The sequence below is a fragment of the Xenopus laevis genome, chromosome 6L, assembly GCF_017654675.1.
Source record: "Xenopus laevis strain J_2021 chromosome 6L, Xenopus_laevis_v10.1, whole genome shotgun sequence".
Lineage (NCBI taxonomy): Eukaryota > Metazoa > Chordata > Amphibia > Anura > Pipidae > Xenopus > Xenopus laevis.
Window position 1 is genome coordinate 54671582 of NC_054381.1, and position 17227 is coordinate 54688808.

The 17227-nt window shown below is 36.0% G+C and overlaps 1 protein-coding gene across 1 annotated transcript in view; it reads right to left on the bottom strand.

The window, feature by feature from the left end:
• Positions 1–3729: 3729 nt before the first annotated feature.
• cpne4.L (copine IV L homeolog) overlaps positions 3730–17227 on the bottom strand; it is a 198815-nt gene continuing 185317 nt past the window's right edge. The window contains exons 13-16 of the mRNA XM_041566046.1: positions 15583–15634; positions 12240–12373; positions 10208–10444; positions 3730–5179 (exon numbers count right to left, since the gene is read on the bottom strand). Coding sequence (XP_041421980.1) covers positions 5048–5179; positions 10208–10444; positions 12240–12373; positions 15583–15634 — 555 coding nt within the window. The 3' untranslated portion in view covers positions 3730–5047. The remainder of the gene's footprint in view (positions 5180–10207; positions 10445–12239; positions 12374–15582; positions 15635–17227) is intronic.

The following is a 17227-nucleotide window of genomic DNA, read 5'->3' on the forward strand; positions in this document are numbered from 1 at the left end:
AGGATTTAGCGCAAATTCTGCATTCGTACGATCGAAGGATTATTCCTTCGATCGAACGATTAAATCCTTAGAATCGAACGATTCGCAGGATTTAAATCCAACGATCGAAGGAATATCCTTCGATCAAAAAAACTTAGGCAAGCCTATGGGGACCTTCCCCATAGGCTAACATTGACTTCGGTAGCTTTTATCTGCCGAACTAGGGGGTCGAAGTTTTTTTAAAGAGACAGTACTTCGACTATCGAATGGTCGAACGATTTTTACTACGAATCCTTCGATTCGAAGTCGTAGGCGTAGTCGAAGGTCGAAGTAGCCCATTCGATGGTCGAAGTAGCCCAAAAAATACTTCGAAATTCGAAGTTTTTTTACTTCGAATCCTTCACTCAAATTTAGTGAATCGGCCCCATACTGTAGCATTATGGTGTCTATAACCATCTCAGCAAAAGCCTTAGCAATCAAAGCTTTTTTATCTGCTATAAACAATTCAAAGCTACTGTATAATATGTTGGTCACACCATGCCTATGGCACATAGGGACAAACATAAAGCAAGAATCATAGAAGAACAGAAATCCTTATTCATTTCTACTACCTGCTATAGACATCAGATCACGTGAATTAAAATGCTGTATGTGCCATAGCCTGAAGACATCATATAATTTTTGAATAAAGTTGGTTGGGTGATTCAAATAGCGGCTTCAGACTAATCAAATCAAATCCAATATTCATGCCATGCATTCTCTAATGAGGCTGTTTATTAAAAGGGAAAAATAAACTTTTAGTACCATGTAGACACTGATTTTCTTAGATGCCATTAAAATGTCTTTCTCTAGCTTTTTTCCTTTTTTGAATTTTCTTATGGTTCAAAAACTGTATAGAGCCGAGAAGTAAAAGAGTGCCCTAAAATGGTCATACCTTGGGGCATACATTTTGGGAGCCAGTTATATGTATTATGTGAATTTTAGCTCGGCAAGCTAGAAATAGATAATACATTTTGAAATCATGTAATTTATTCTGATTAGAAAGAGGTTCTTATTCAAAAGGTTATTATTGTATCCTTGGCTGATTACAGTCATCATCCTGTCACTTCTCAGAGCTAGGGAAACCATTACTATACAAATGAAAATGCACAAGTGATATAAAGGGCAGAGAAAATCTGATGTGCTTACTTTTCACAGATCACGTTCAATCTTGGCACCTTTGATAAATGTATATGTGTGTGAGTGCCTGTGTGCACAGTTTAACAGGGGATATGGTTCTAGGCCTAAGTGATCCCTAAGCCTAATGGTTTTTCACTTAGGGCCGCCACCAGAGGAATTTATATGTATTCCTATCCTAGGCCTGTTCTTTGATCCTTTCACCATTGGAAGATCCACCAGTGCTTTCACCCTTCCATAATTTTTGGTGGAAGAAAATGCTACCATTACTAGATGTCCTCTGTCCCTCACCTCAGAGGTAAGCTTTTACACAAATTGGTCCTATTATTAGTTAGACCTATGCTGCTTGGCCAATATTATATTTCCATCTGGTTCCTGGCTTGCGACTAAGGCAGCACTGGTAGAACTCTGATATTCCACAAACCAATGAAGACAATCTACTTCACTTATTTTATTCCCTGGGACCTTCCCTTTCAATAACAGAGGCCTATAGGACCTTCTTTTCGTTCAGAAGGGGATTCCCAGTCATAACTAGAATGACACTACAACATACAGTATAAACATGATAATATTTGTATTTCACCCTTATCTATTAAATCTTGCAGCTGGGTTCCATAATATTCTAAATAAACTGCAATATGCATTACATAGCCAGGCCATGCCTGCATCCAGTGAACTTGCTCCTACTTGTTGATCATCACTATTGAGCTTGGGCTGATCTGAGGCGCTCAAGTGACACAGTTCAGGAGAAAGGGAGGTCTGTGCATGGAGAGGACTTGTTGGAAGTAGTTAATTCCATAGGGATTGTGTTTTTGGGTGCAAGTCTTGAAATGATTATGTTGCCTACATGGATCTTTAAGTATATGCTAATTTAGTCTGGCCCACAGTATGCTAAGAACCAACAAGCAGTGGTATTTTTGTGTTCTAGTGATGATTGCAAACTGTGACATTGTGAAAATATTAAATCTGTAAGCACAAGGACTGCACAACCTATTATGGATAATAGCACAAGGCACTTAGGGGTGTGCATGGCGCATGTCCTGGCGGGGGCAGATTGAGGGTGGTAAAGGTATAGGTTTTGTACCTGGTCCTGTGATCCACTAGTGGGGCAAATTTACTAAAGGGCAAAGTGACTAATGCTGCTGAAAATTCTCCAGCGTGACGTCATTTCGGTACTTCACCACGGGTGCAGGTGTAACTTTGCTAGCGAAAGAGACTGACACTGTCGCTCATTCGCACTCAATCTGCAGGTGAAGTTGCGCTCTGGCAATGGGACGTAACTGCGCAAATTCACTCAGATACTGAACGTTACCTCTTGCGCCAGACTTGCCGTCGCCACCTCAGACCAGGTGAAGTAAAACAGAGTAAATAGGACTTCCTCAAAATTTAGTTTCCTTTTTTCAGGGTGATAGGCTGCAAAAGAGTGTAAAATGTTTTTAAGGTAACCCCTACATTTCCTAACATATGGCACCTAAACTATACACTGGGCTCATGTGTAGGGCAATATAACAACTCTATATTCTTTTATTAAGCTTCCCTGGGCTTGTGTAGTGTAATGTATTTGCTGCAACATATACGTCCATTCAACTTTAACTTCCTGCCATATGCAAATTAGCCAACGCGAGCGCAACTTCACTCTGCTTGCCGAATTAACGCTAACGCAACTTCGCCAGCGTTTTTCGCCGTGGACGCAACTTCGCATGTTAGTGAATTAGCGGGGTCTGAGCGAATTTGCGTTTGGTGAAGTGTTCGTTGCCTTCGAAGCCGTCGATGACAAATTTTTGCCGCTTAGTAAATTTGCCTCAGTGTCTTGTTCTCACAATTAAGGGTTATTTCCCTAATTTCAATATAATAAGTAACTTGTGCCTCAATTTAGTTGTGGTTATGCAAAGTGAATGCAAATTCCTTTAGTAATTACAGTGCATAACTGCATGACTAATTCCCACTAGGAAAACCATGTGATGCAATTATTTTGCAACCATATTGGTGCATTGCATACATGTTGCAGCAGTTGCCACTAAGAGGGCGCCCACAATAAAACAAATTCTGTGAGAAATACTGTATTGTAGGCAAAAAAACCTCTCAATTTGCATCCAAATTTTGTGCTTCTTACATTGTTAATATATAAACCCTCGTATGTGGAAATGGCTTAGTGTAACATTACTATAAATCAGATCTCTCATCATTCCATCTGTGTCTTAATTTTGACTAGAAGGTAGCCTGTAAACGGTATTCCAAGGTATAAAAGTTTCCAAAGAAACAACCACCACATTCCAGTAATAGGCCTTTATATTACAGATACATTTGCATATGTTCTTGCTTAGTGTTGGGTTTTGAGAATTGACTTAAATACTTCTGGCATAGGGTATTAGCTGAGGTTACTTTTGTTAATGGTGGCTAAAAGCCTGGAATTATAAATCAGTGTACTACAAGGAAGCAAATGCGTTCTTCCAATTGCCTGATTTATTCACAAGATCACTTGAAGATCAATCAGTGTTTGAGGCTTATGAACACTTCACATTTGCATCAACAGGACCTCCTGCTTTCCCTCAAGGATATATTTGAATCTTGCACTTTTAGTATGATTACAGCCAGCACTGAAAAAATATTTCATGTAGGGTAACCTGTACTGTATACTGTATCAGATTCATATTATGGTACAGAATTATTTTGGGAATGTATGCATTTATACCTAATGATTTTTTATGTAAATTCTATATAGTATATTATTTCCTGATAGTACTTTTATCTGGTTTTGAAATCTAAACAACAAAACGATACTTATATAGATTACATCAAATTAAATTTCTATTGTGAATAATTATTGCTTACTCTAGGAGGCCAAAGATACTCTTAATACTTGATTTTCTAATGGGTAAATTCCATTTTCAGTCCTATGTGTTTTAAATGTTATGGCCTATAAATCAGCAAACTTTTAAAACTGTATATAGGCTTTCATTTTTGCAAAATATGTTGCCTGGTCTAAATCCTAGAAAATGTGTCAGGTAGTTAAATGTGTATCAAAATAGTTTAGCATGTGCGTCATGCTTGATTTTGCACAAGTAGGCTTTGAAAGAAAAAATATTTTTTTTTTTATTAGACTTTATACATTAAAAATTATGCATGAGCGGTTTTTACTATTTATGAAATCGAAATGTTCAAATATAAAAGAAAAAGTTGGAGCTAAGCTTTTCTATAAACAAACATTTTCCATATGCCATCATCTTCTATTTTCCTGGTGTTAAGGGAAAAAAAAGCTCCCCCCACCAAAAAATGTTGAAAAAATAGTGGCTCTTAACAGCTGGTAAAACTGCAGTACCCCAGCTTAGAAGTGTGAGCTGGCAGAGGATAAAAAAAATGTTATGCTCAGTGACCGCTACATCCTACTACATTTAGGGATTTAATGCATTTTATTATACTTGTGCTGAACTGCCATCAGTAGGCAAACTTACAGGCCACTAATGAGAACAGATCAAAAAGGAACACAGACTATAAAATTGGAAAGGTTTTTCGTGCAAAATATATTCCATGCACTTGCCAATTTCAAAAAATCTTTTTTTCCCCCAGCAGATTGTTGGCTTTTACATATCTGTATTTGTTTCAAAAGGCTTTACAGTTTAAATATGATAAGAAACTTTGCAAAAATTCAACAAAGCAGTATAAAAAACACATACTGTACTGTTAACCTTTTTTTCCCCAAGATGAAATCCTGTGAATTTTTTTCCTTCATAAAAAGTCTTGACCAACACAACTGCTAAGTAGATCCAAACTTCCATCTATACATGCAAGAAAAATATATGTATAATCAAGTTAAAAACCACCAGAACGTGCTATATATATAATTATCATGATGATTAATGTTTTGGGTCTTGGCAAACTTGTGCAGAGAAATTCAAGGTCCTAGTGTCCTGGAAGACTCGTACTCTGACATACATTTTGGTTTTACTCCCTTGCCATTGTAATAGTCCACAACCTGGTTTGGAACTTCGGCCAAAACGCTTTTTGCCAGTGCAGCTGGGGATGCCTGCAAAGGAAACAAAAAGTACATCACAACATTATTTATAGATCCTTCTGCTTTTACACAGCAGGTTTCTCTTGCTTATTTGTATTCTGAATTTGAACTGCAAAGATAGCTTGGGGGTTTCAACTCATTGGTTGCTACCACAAACACGAATTGTATTTATTTGACCAAACTTTTTTTTATTTTCATTCTGTGCATGTGAAAATATGTTCCTTGTCTAAATAGCTCTGCTTTTTATTGCTTGTGTTTATCACCCAGTGTTTTCCCGAGGCTGTTTTCCCCAGCTGCCCAGCTCCTCTCTGCCCCCACATTGGACATTTTTTTGATAAAAACCAGTGTGCACTGTATTTCTGAAGTCCACAATCCTATCGGCATATGTAGAAATAAAACAGCTATTATAGAGTGAATGGTTGGGGAGACACACTAGCTATCACCTCTGCTGTGTTCAGACATCTGTTATCTGTTGCCTAAACAAAGTCCTGCTTGATTGATTGCAATCAAACTCCAGATAATACATGTTATTAAATATAACGATCAGGAACTTGCCCGAAAAGCCCTACTACAAAAACTGGTGAGAAAGTGAACATTAAAGGGGTAATTTACTTGGCACACAAATGCATGTCCCTTAGTGTTCACTTAAGAGGCACTTAAAGGAGAAACAAAGCCCTTATTAAAAAAAAAACCTACCCCACATAGATCCCCCTCCCTCCTCCCCCCCCAGCCTAGCTGCCACCCCGGGCAAATGTCCCTAACTTTTTTCTTACCCCTCGGTGCAGATTCAGGGATCGGAGTTCAAGGCAGCCATCTTCTGGGCCTTAATGTCTACTTCCGGCGCATCAGCAATTTCAGTCAATGTCGACACATGCGCAATTGTCACGAACCGGGAAATTGCTCCAACTGCGCATGCAACGCCATGCCGGTCTCGTCAGATTACCGAATACCCAGAAGATGGCTACCTTGAACTCTGAACTCCTTTAAGTTAGGGGCATTTGCCCAGGGTAACAGCTAGGCTCAGGGGGAGGGGGTCTATGTGGGGGGGTAGGGGTTTTTTTTATAAGGGGTTTGTTTCTCCTTTAAGCCACAGGGTAAACTGTATTCTACTCCTTGGACCAGTTTGAAAATCCAACATGAGGAGCAGAGGCAGTATAAGGAGGAACAGCTATCTCTGTCCTCAGGACAGAGCCTGAATTTAGGCTGCACTTTGTGCCGCTCCCTAACTTATGTGTCTGAATGACATGCAAGTAAGGGGGGATATATGCTCCCACCTGCCCCTTACCAATACAGCACTGACTAATGCAGTCAGCGTATATTTGTTTGGGAAACCACAGAGGCCATTCTTCAAGATCACATACAGCGTGCAAAGTAAAAAGCCTTCAGGCCTTTGATCCCTTATATGATAACACTAGAAAAGCTTGTTTACTGTTGTTAACAAAAATTAATTGGCCTCTATTTTCTTTTCTTTAGATTGTGATTGTACATTGTCCATGGAAGCCAGCTTGCAAGGGATAGTATCTTCTTATAACACATATTAAATATGGTTGTCATATATTATTGACATTCCTTTTATGATTTGAGTGATCTATGTAAGATTTGCATATGTAATATGTTAGGATAAAATAATTAAAAGGGTAAATTGCAGTTGTTACTTGACTCATTTGTTGTTAAAAGTAACTTTAAAATTCAAGTTAATATAATATATCATATAATTTATCATTTGCAAACTGTTCTGCATTTGTTTCAGACAGGCGGTTTGAAATGATGCCGAATTGTTTGGGTCAGAGCCCATGGCTTAATAAAGGCTTTTTAAAGAAAAGGAAAATCGTAAGTGGTGCTGTCCATGATACAAGTATTTGTTACAGACACTGCACTACCCAGCATGCTCAAGTAGCCAGTAAATTTATGCAAATGTAACAAAAACACTATAGAAATCTATAAAGCTCCCTTTATCTCTACTGGATATCTGCTTCAGTTTCTGCACAATTATTTTAACAAAAAACTAAATATTGTTTATTGTGTAAATATATTATTTCAAATTGCACAGATAAAGGAATAATAGTAGGATCAGAAAAAAATGCATTTTGCTATGTAATGTTCTTTATAACACAGTGCTGATTTTAATTGCACCTAAGGCCTGGTGGCATGTTCTTTTCACTACTTTTGTATTCTAATGCCTTTTTAGTAAGACATTTTATTGCTATATTGTGTACTGGAGCAAACAATAAAATTCACAATCTTCACTGGTATAATGAGATGGTAAATTTGCAAGGGGCTTGTCTTTTAATTAATTTGCAGAAAAAAAGTCAATACATTATAAAACAATAAGAAGAATGTAAAAATGTCAGCTAACTTTTAATTACTCATTTAAAAAAGTTCCTATTTATTTAATTATATTTATTTAATCATTTTCTGCATTACTACTGATTCATTATAACATTATTTCCACTGATTTGGAAAGTAATTGCATCTTTTTGCACTATTTTGTGCTTGGACCTTGTTTATATAATATATATCTGGAACGGTCTAAATCCTAAAACGGACGAATGGCTAGTGTCAGAGGGTTGATATTTGTCACCCCCGCCCTCTATGACGCCATAACGCTATAGGGCCCAAGGCAGGATGGACTATAAGGGCTAATGGTCTACTGTGGACAATGGTCACTCATATAGCTTATACTAGGCCATACAAACAAAAGATCATCACTCTGTTACTTAAATTCCAGAGTGTCAGCATAACGCCAGCCTGTCTGGTGGGGCCCCTTTTAGGAGAAGTGCTGCTCAAATTACTGGAAATACCACAATGGCCTTGGTTAGCCAATAGCTGATTGCGAGGTTGTGGACCGTTGGAGCTAGGCACAGTATGTTACAACATTCCTTTGATAACATGTAAGACTAAGTAAATCATTTAGACATTAATTGTACAAGGAGGAGTCAGACTATGTATGGTATTTCCGTGAACCCCTTGTCACAATTACTGAAAATGCCTTCTGAAAGCTATATAACGCCTGGACCAAGAGGTGTGTCTTTGGTAAGTCCTTGGCTGACATTCTGTGTGTTACTCCAACAGCTTACCCAGACAAAACTGTTATGTTGTATTATGTATGAATAAATTGCCTGACTATTACTAAAGGTTTTCCTTTACTGAGTTTTGTCTTACCCGAGGTCAAAATGGTACTACTAAAAATACCATCAACCTACATTCATTCAGCAGTGCTTAATAATTTTAATAAACATACTTTAATAAGAATGCTTACATGATTTATGCCAATCATTTCATAAATAACAATGCCAATATTTTGGATTTACCAATCTACTTTAGTTTTTTTATTTATTACAGCTACATCAAGTAAAGCAGTTTAAAGAGAACATAAGACACCACGTGGCGAAGGGCTGAACCACACAATGCGCGTTCTTCAGATCGCAATGAGAGGAAGCGCAGGCGGCACATCGGAAGTGCCAAATATAATGTAAGTAATATAAATGTCGCATCTACAAACTGCGTGCATCCGACACAACTATTGGATGAAGACGCAAGGGGCAATGTTGGCATCCGACAGTCGTGTCGTGTAGGATGCACGCAGTTTGTAGATGCGACATTTGTATTACTTACATTATATTCGACGCTTCCGACATGCCGCCTGAGCTTCCTCTCATCACGTCGGATCTGAAGATCACACACCATGTGGTTCAGCCCTAAAAGTCCTGAAAATGTAAAGACATAGCATGGAGAAATTGGAGCAGTAATAATTTGAAGTATTATTTAATTTAGCATGGCTGACATAAGTTCTTCTTGATATCCACTTGATTTGGAGTGTACTATACAATATTCTTTAACACTTCGGGGCACATTTACTAAGCTCGAGTGAAGGATTTGAATATAAAAACTTCGAATTTCGAAGTATTTTTTGGGTACTTCGACCATTGAATAGGCTACTACGACCTTCGACTTCGATTTGAACTAAAAATCGTTAGACTATTTGAGCATTCGATAGTCGAAGTACTGTCTCTTTAAAAAAAAAAAAAAAAGACTACATACTTCGGTAGTTTAAACCTACCGAGATACAATGTTAGCCTATGGGGACCTTCCCCATCACTTTCCTAAGCTTTTTTTGATTGAAGAAAAATCGTTCGATCGATCATTTAAAATCCTTCAAATCGAACGATTTTAACTTCGATCGATCGATCAAAGTATTTGCGCAAAATCCTTTGAATTCGATATTCAAATTCGAAGGATTTAACTTCGAGGGTCGAATTCGAGGGTTAATTAACCCTCGATATTCGACCCTTGATAAATGTGCCCCTTCATGTTTAACATATTTTGATTCACATTTCACTATAACACAGTATGGAATCTTTTATCTGGAAACCCATTTTCCAGAAAGCTTAGAATTTACAAGAAGGCCATCTCCCATAGACTTCAAATTAATAAAATAATTCACATTTTTAAAAATTATTTCCTTTTTCTCTGTGACAATTAAACAGTACCTTATATTTGATCTTAACTACGGATCTACTTGATCTTAACTAAGGTATAATGAATTTTTTCAGGTTAGACAATCCTTTTGAGTTTTATTAATGTTTGAATGATTTTAAATAGACTTATGGGGGAATGTAATAAAAGTCGGTTACGTAAAAAATATTCGCAATGCAAAAAGTAATGCCCTTTGTGTGAATTTAATATAGCTTTTTCGAACCCAGAAACTGTTTATCGACCACTTCCGACAGTGGAAGAAGGTTTGCGAATTTTATAGTTGAATGTAATAAAACTTACTGAAAAAGTTGTTATGTTTGCTCCAAAAAATTACGACACCTTCAATCACTTCTTAAAAGTGGTAAAAGTGTAATAACAGTTTAAGGAAGAGTATTACATTGCGAAGTTAGACTTTTTTATCTTATTTGTGATAATTGTTTTGTTCTTTGTGACTTTTATTACATATGGACATTGACATTTATTACATATGGAGATACAAATTACGGAAAGATCCCTTATTTAGAAAATCCCAGGTCCCATACCTGTATCTGCTAAGTTACTTACATGCTTGAAGTTCCTAAATGGCACAAACTGAACAATGTCTCTCAAAACAGGCTCTCCTTTGGGCGACCTCAATATTCCATCATCACCATCGAGCATCTGCATGTCACTGAAATCCGCATTACCAACTCCTACAATGATGACTGACATGGGAAGGTGAGAGGCATGAACTATGGCTTCTCTAGTGTCAGCCATGTCAGTGATAACGCCATCGGTCAGGATTAATAGGATAAAGTATTGCTAAAACAAAAGAAGAAACAAAAGTAGGGTTAAAATTAGCCATTGATCTATAGAGCTTCCAAATTTAGGCTGTTTATAATAGAAATGAGCTGCAATATTTAAAAGGCTGATCAGGAAAAACATTTAGTTATTTAAGTATTTAACAGTTTTTAAATGTTCTGCAATGATTTCAATGTACACTGGACATTTCCATTCTTTTTTATTCGTAGATTGTGCACAGATGAACAACCACACAGTGGTTGAACTACTTTTAAACAAGTTTGAACTAACAGTTATTTGTACATCAGTCATCTACTATCATTAAAGTAACTTTTTCCTATTTTCACCATATGTTCTTTTTCCATATACAATTTTTATTTGAACATCTAGTCTATTTATGGTTGTAACAGCTTTCCTTACTTAATGTAAGATTGTAGTAAAAAAATGCAGCATAAATTGTATGATTGTGTTGCACACTGCCTTCCTATTTCAACGAAAACAGTTAACATTTATGACGGAAATTCTTATTAAAGACAAGGCATGAACCACATACTGAAGTTCCAGATTCACAATGACAAATATTGTTTTTTGCTTTTTTTTTTGCTGAAGATATACCAATTCTCCATGTAATCTTTTTGAAAAAACTTGTGTAGTTACAGTTTTATGGTTAATTTGTACTTAATCCTCTGCTGTAGAGCCACCTTCCGCTGTACCAAGGCAAAAAATGAAAGGGAATGTTGTAGAGCGCTTCTAAATGATTAAAATGACTAGCAAATGCTTGATTCAAATGTTATTTATTTTGAAAGACAAATGTTTTATATTCAGCATAGATAATAAGAGCAATGTTCTATTACTGTCAGTGCTTAAAAACATGACCTCTACTCAAAGAAAACGAGACTTTTGCACACAGACATATATATATATATATATATATATATATATATATATATATATATATAATATATTACACAACCTTAAATATGGATTTAATTTTAAAGTGAAATGTTACAGTTTTCATAATTTATAGGGTTTCTCTCGTTACTGATCAGTGGTCACTCCTTCATACTCATTTTGAGCCAAGTCTCCTTTTTCTTATTACAACTTATCAACCCAATAATTGTATGTCTTATTTTATCACACCTAGGTGGTTATTTATCAAAGTCCAAATTTTTTGGCTTATTTATTTTTACACTTTCCCAAAAATTTTGTTTGCGGGAAAAAATCATGAAAAATCTGATTTTCATGATTTTTTCTAATCTTTCATTTGATTTTCATGATTTTTTCGGATCTTTCTTCCGATTTTCATGATTTTTTCGTATTTTTCACCCGAAAACTCAGAAAACTTCGGGGTATTGCCAAAAAACCCAGAGCACATCATAAAATCATTGGGACTTCTCCCATTGACTTATATGCAACCTTGAGATACCGGATTTTCAGATTCTGACTTTTCCATCCTCTGGGTTTAATAAGTTCAGAAAAATTTGTGATTTTTTTTAAAAGTCCAATTTTTTTACAAAAAAAATCACAAATTTTTCATGATTTTTGCATTCGGAGTTTAGTAAATAACCCCCCTAGACTCTACCTCACCACTTACCACTTCCTAACATGAACTTTCTCTTACCATCCAAAAATTACCAATCTTACTTGGCCACCCAACTTCTATCTTTTCCAGTTTGTACCCTATTTGGAGGAAGAAACAGCTGGAGAAGGGTGAAAATGAACTGGCTAGGAATAACAACGTTCTTTAAATTACATATATCCAAATGTTTTTGTTATAATCTCCACAATGTAAATCTCCTTTTTCTGAATTCCTCACCATAGCTTCCATAGTATGTGTCTCCTCCGATGCAGCCTTTGCCACTTTCTGAATAATAGGTGCAATATTTGTTGGTCCATAGAGCTGTAACTTTGGGAGGCAGTTTTGGTAGGCTTCTACTACTCCTTGTATTCCTTAAAAAAATGAAGCAATTTTTGTTGGTACAATGGATGTACAGTAGATCCAATGTTGATTTTAAATAACTATTCAAAAAAAGTTAGGGTAGCTATTAGGACAGATATGACCTAATACTTACCTGGAGCTAGATTTCTCCCTAAAATTAGCTGCATCCCAGCATTTTTCATATGGCCAATTGCACAATGTATAATATATAATATGCTCACTAGATAGCGATTATAACTATAAAGTAAATGTAACATTCTTTATAAGCCATAGCCATACACAGAAGAAAGGTAATCAGGGTTTATATGGACTCATTTCAGATTTAGGATAAATCAGTCCATGAAGGATCCTGATGCAATTTACATGACAAACCAAAAAAATGATTTATATATATATACAAAAGCAATACAGAAACCATAATAATAACGATGACATGTAATCTCTATATCAATGTTTTGCCAACAAAAATGTTTTGCAGCACAGTACACCAACATATTGTTGTCTATTGGAGTACCATTTTTTAACACATTATTGGTGCTTATGCACCTGCATCTCTGTGAACGACTCTCATAGAATCCCACAATCTCCTGTACATATCCAGGAAATGAATCTAAAAGATTATTTTCTGTTGCAGGTTGTGCAAATATGAGGTAGATACAGAAAAAGGACAATGTAACAAAATCAGTGATGGGGAGACATAATAGGATTGAATGACTTTGCTATTGGGAACTCATTATTATTTGGATTTACTGGTGTCTTTTGTAATCCTTAAAACAAAAATAGATCAGAATAATACCCTTGTTTATTCATCTCTCTCCAACATATTTCGCATCACTGTATATAAATACTAAAGAGTGCCTTCCTGATGCTGAACTCATTAACCAACAGAATATACCATGTTTAATGTAATTCAGAGGAAATGAAATGTATATTATGCTGTACAGAGAAATAGTCTCTATGTACATCTGCTGTAGAAGGCAATAATTAAACTCTCCTTTGTATTGTTGATGTATTTTTGATACATATAATTTACCAGGCGGCCTGCTGATCTATGCAACAGATGGCAGTTGCCAAATGATATTGCAGACACTGCATACAAGTGAGTAGTGAAGACGATTCTTTATGACATGTCATATGCTAACATACTGTATGCTTGTGATATATGATCCACACATTTTCAATTTTACAGATTAAAACAGATTTAGCCCTCTGAATATTCTTATTAATCCTGAAATCGTTACAACTGTGTTTTAAAGGGTAAAAGGCCACTTATCACAGCAGCTCCATTCTACAAACCCATTTTTCAGAAACAATATTTAAGTACATTTTCTAAATGAAACAATATGACTGCCAATTTAATCCAGGAAAGTGCTCTACATACGCAATTGTCAAAGTACACAGTGTGTAATTTCAGCAGCTATAAATGGCTCTGAAGAAGTAATAACCTAACAATGGGGAACAGGCAGATTTGGAGAACTGTAATAATCTCCACCTTTTACAATACCTCCCTCACCCCAGTATCACAGGCTATGTGGAAATAAGAATCCACATAAATCATCCAGTTTTATGCACCCCACCCATTTGCACAGGTTGGGGGGGGCTCAAGAAAACTTGCTCATGATGAGTGGCATTATAGCTTCTCCTATGCTAACAGTTAACATTCTGCCATTGTTAAAGGGGCGGTTCACCTTTAAAGGAACACTAACACCAAAAAATTAAAGTGTTTTAATGGATTGACAATGTAATGTACTGTTGTCCTGCACTCGTAAAAGATTTGTGTTTGCTTCAGAAACAGGAATATAGTTGATATAAAAAAACTGCTGTGTAACCATGGGGGAAGCCATTCAAGCACAGGATATACATCAAATACTGTAACAGATAAGCTCTGAAGAATCCCATTGTATAGTACAGAGCTTATCCATTATCTATGGTGTAACATGTGCCTTTTCTCCATTTTCAGCTTTGAATGGCTGCCCCATGGCTACACGGCAGCCATGTTTATATAAATATAGTATGGTTTCTGAAGCAAGAACACCAGTTGTACCAGTACAGCACAGCAGTACATTATATTTTCATTACTTTAAAACACTTTCATATTTGGTGTTATTGTTCCTTTAAGTTAGGTTTTACTATGTAACAGAATGGCTAATTATATGCAGCTTTTCAGTTGGTCTTCATAACTTCTTCTGACTCTTTCCAGCTGTCAAATGGAGGTCACTGACTCCATCTAAAAACAAATGCTCTGTAAGGCTACACATTTATTGTTATTGTGACTTCTTATTACTCATCTTTCTATTCAGCTCTCTCATATTCTAGTCCCTTATTCAGATCAATTCATGGTTGCTCGGGTAATTTGGACCAGATTACTGAAATTGCACACTGGAGAGCTGCTGCATAAAAGCCTAAATAACTCAAAAACCACAAATAATACAAAATGAAAAACAACTGCAATTTTCTCAAAATGTAATTTTAGTTCATCCATAGGTACTGTATATACAGGTTGAGCTGGCACTTATTTAAATATAAAGGGGACTAATACAATCCTTGATCATTAGGGAGCTCTCTGCAAGTGTGGGTGAACTGAGGACATATACTGAGCTCAGGAACACGAGATAAGGGAATGGAAAATGAAATTCCCACAATCCAAGAGCATTAAAGTAGGCTCCTGATAAAATTTCCCAGTGTGTATGAGAATGTGATAAGTACATCTGTTTCATTGTTGATGCATATTGCTGCTTTCCTGTTTCTGTAATTGTTTCTGTTTGTTCTAGAAGAACTATTTCTGAGGAAGAGGAGGTGCATTGGGGGAGGAAGAGGAGGAGCTGTTCATGGACAGCAGCATGTTTTGTGAGAGTTAAGCCTGAAAAAAGTCTATACTGTGAAGATGTGCTGACACTACATGCTGAGAGAGAACCATTAATTAACACAATGTCAAATATAAGTAAGGATCTGCTTGAAAACAAGAATGCTCCCACTAGGTACCTATTTGATTCTGGTACCTGTGTGATCTGTGCTCTTCAAAAGCGATATAGATAAAGATACATACTGTGCTGGAAGTCACCTTGGAGTTCTTTGACTGACATGAAAGCTCTCAGCTTTTATCTTTGTCATCTTACATTCAAAGATGAATTTACTCATCTGTACCCACTAATGCTGTAATACAGTATATAGACAACAGCATGCACGTTTATCTTTTTAGTTATTGGCTATTGGTTATTACCTGCACATTCTGGGTTGTCCTCATTAAAATTGATTGCAAAATCATGGGAAACCTAGAATAAAAATAAAATAAATAAATTACCATTTTTATTTTTCAGTGAAAATTAGGACAAGGGAGTTTTTTCAATATGACTTTTCCCACAGCACACACTGGTCTGTAAAGCAAACTGTAAATATTAACTGAACCTACCAGCAAAAAAAGTGCAATTATCACATTAAGCATGATTGTTCTTGTAAATATTTATGCAGCTCCTACACAGCTGTTACAAGAGCAAATTGTTTTTTTTATTTGTTTTTGTAATGATTTCACAAATCAAATTTTAAAAAAAAGATAATTTTGAGCTCTTTTATGTTGCTGTGAAAAAAATTAAAAAGATCAGCTCATATAGCTGCATTCATGTAAAAATGAATTTCATGAAACTTCTGTTTTTGGCATGTTAAATAGGCATATACTGTACACTAAAGAACTGCACGTCATGTTTACTCTTTAATTTGGTAATATGTAATAATCAACTACCACCTGTCTTTGAAGGCTTAAGGCACACTAGCCATTCCATTTAATGTTGGATTTTCTCTTGCTGTTTAGCTTATTACATCTTAAGATGAAAATATATCATTATATACTTATAGTAGGGCTTTTCTTTCCTTCTCTAAAGGCGTAGCTGACATATGTGCAAGATGGATTATTGGGAATTGGCAACTATTACAGGAAATTATTCACAAAATATCTCAGAATCTTTTGATTGAGGAGGCCCACCTAGAACGCCAGGGAGACAATCTGTTTGTTTTGCTAAATACCTCTGAAAATGAAACATGATTTGGAGTAATTTCCTTGAAGTCTTAGATATGCATGGATTTATGGTTGAATGGCTATTTGTTGAATATGTGTTACGATATTTCTTCAACCTTAATATGAGCTAAGGTGGGCACTGGTTACATTTTGGACAAACCTGAATAAGTCGGACAACCACTGCTGTAAGGAGAACACAAAATTTGATCTAGCTAATTCATCTCTCTAATTAAATAAATAAATGTTTTATTATATTCATAGCAAAGAAATAGTTGTGCAGATAAAAAAGGGCTCCCCACTGTAAGTTTAGGATTAAAGTATTAGTATTAATTCATGCAATGTTGAGGATATGTACACCATTTTGAAAGACTAAACAGCATATGAAATAATCAGCCTCTAGCCTAAACACCGGGTGCTAACAGAGGGACAGACATTTTGGAGTTTGCCTATATCCCATTTGAAATTGATAGACATGAATAGACCTAGTAACAGGAATAAGGATGTTCCCTCTGGTCACAATGGTGTGATGTTTTATACAGGTCTTTTTTCCTATAAAAGCATAGATACATCCCAATGGCATAAATAAGGTCACATTCATAGACTTCAATGACATGGTATAAACAAATAAATGAATGCTTATTTACCACTGGTAAAGACTGAAGTGCTAATGGATGCAAAACTGCTCAACTTACAGTCCATCCATGGATTTGTGCTTGTGTAAAATGCAGATACAAGATCATTTCTGCACTTGTGCCTGATTAAAAATCCAGCCTAAGGTGCAGAGACCAGCTTATTTAGGTGCATGGGAGCCCTGCATGTAACACTTAGAACCATGGATAACCTGTAAACCCCTAGA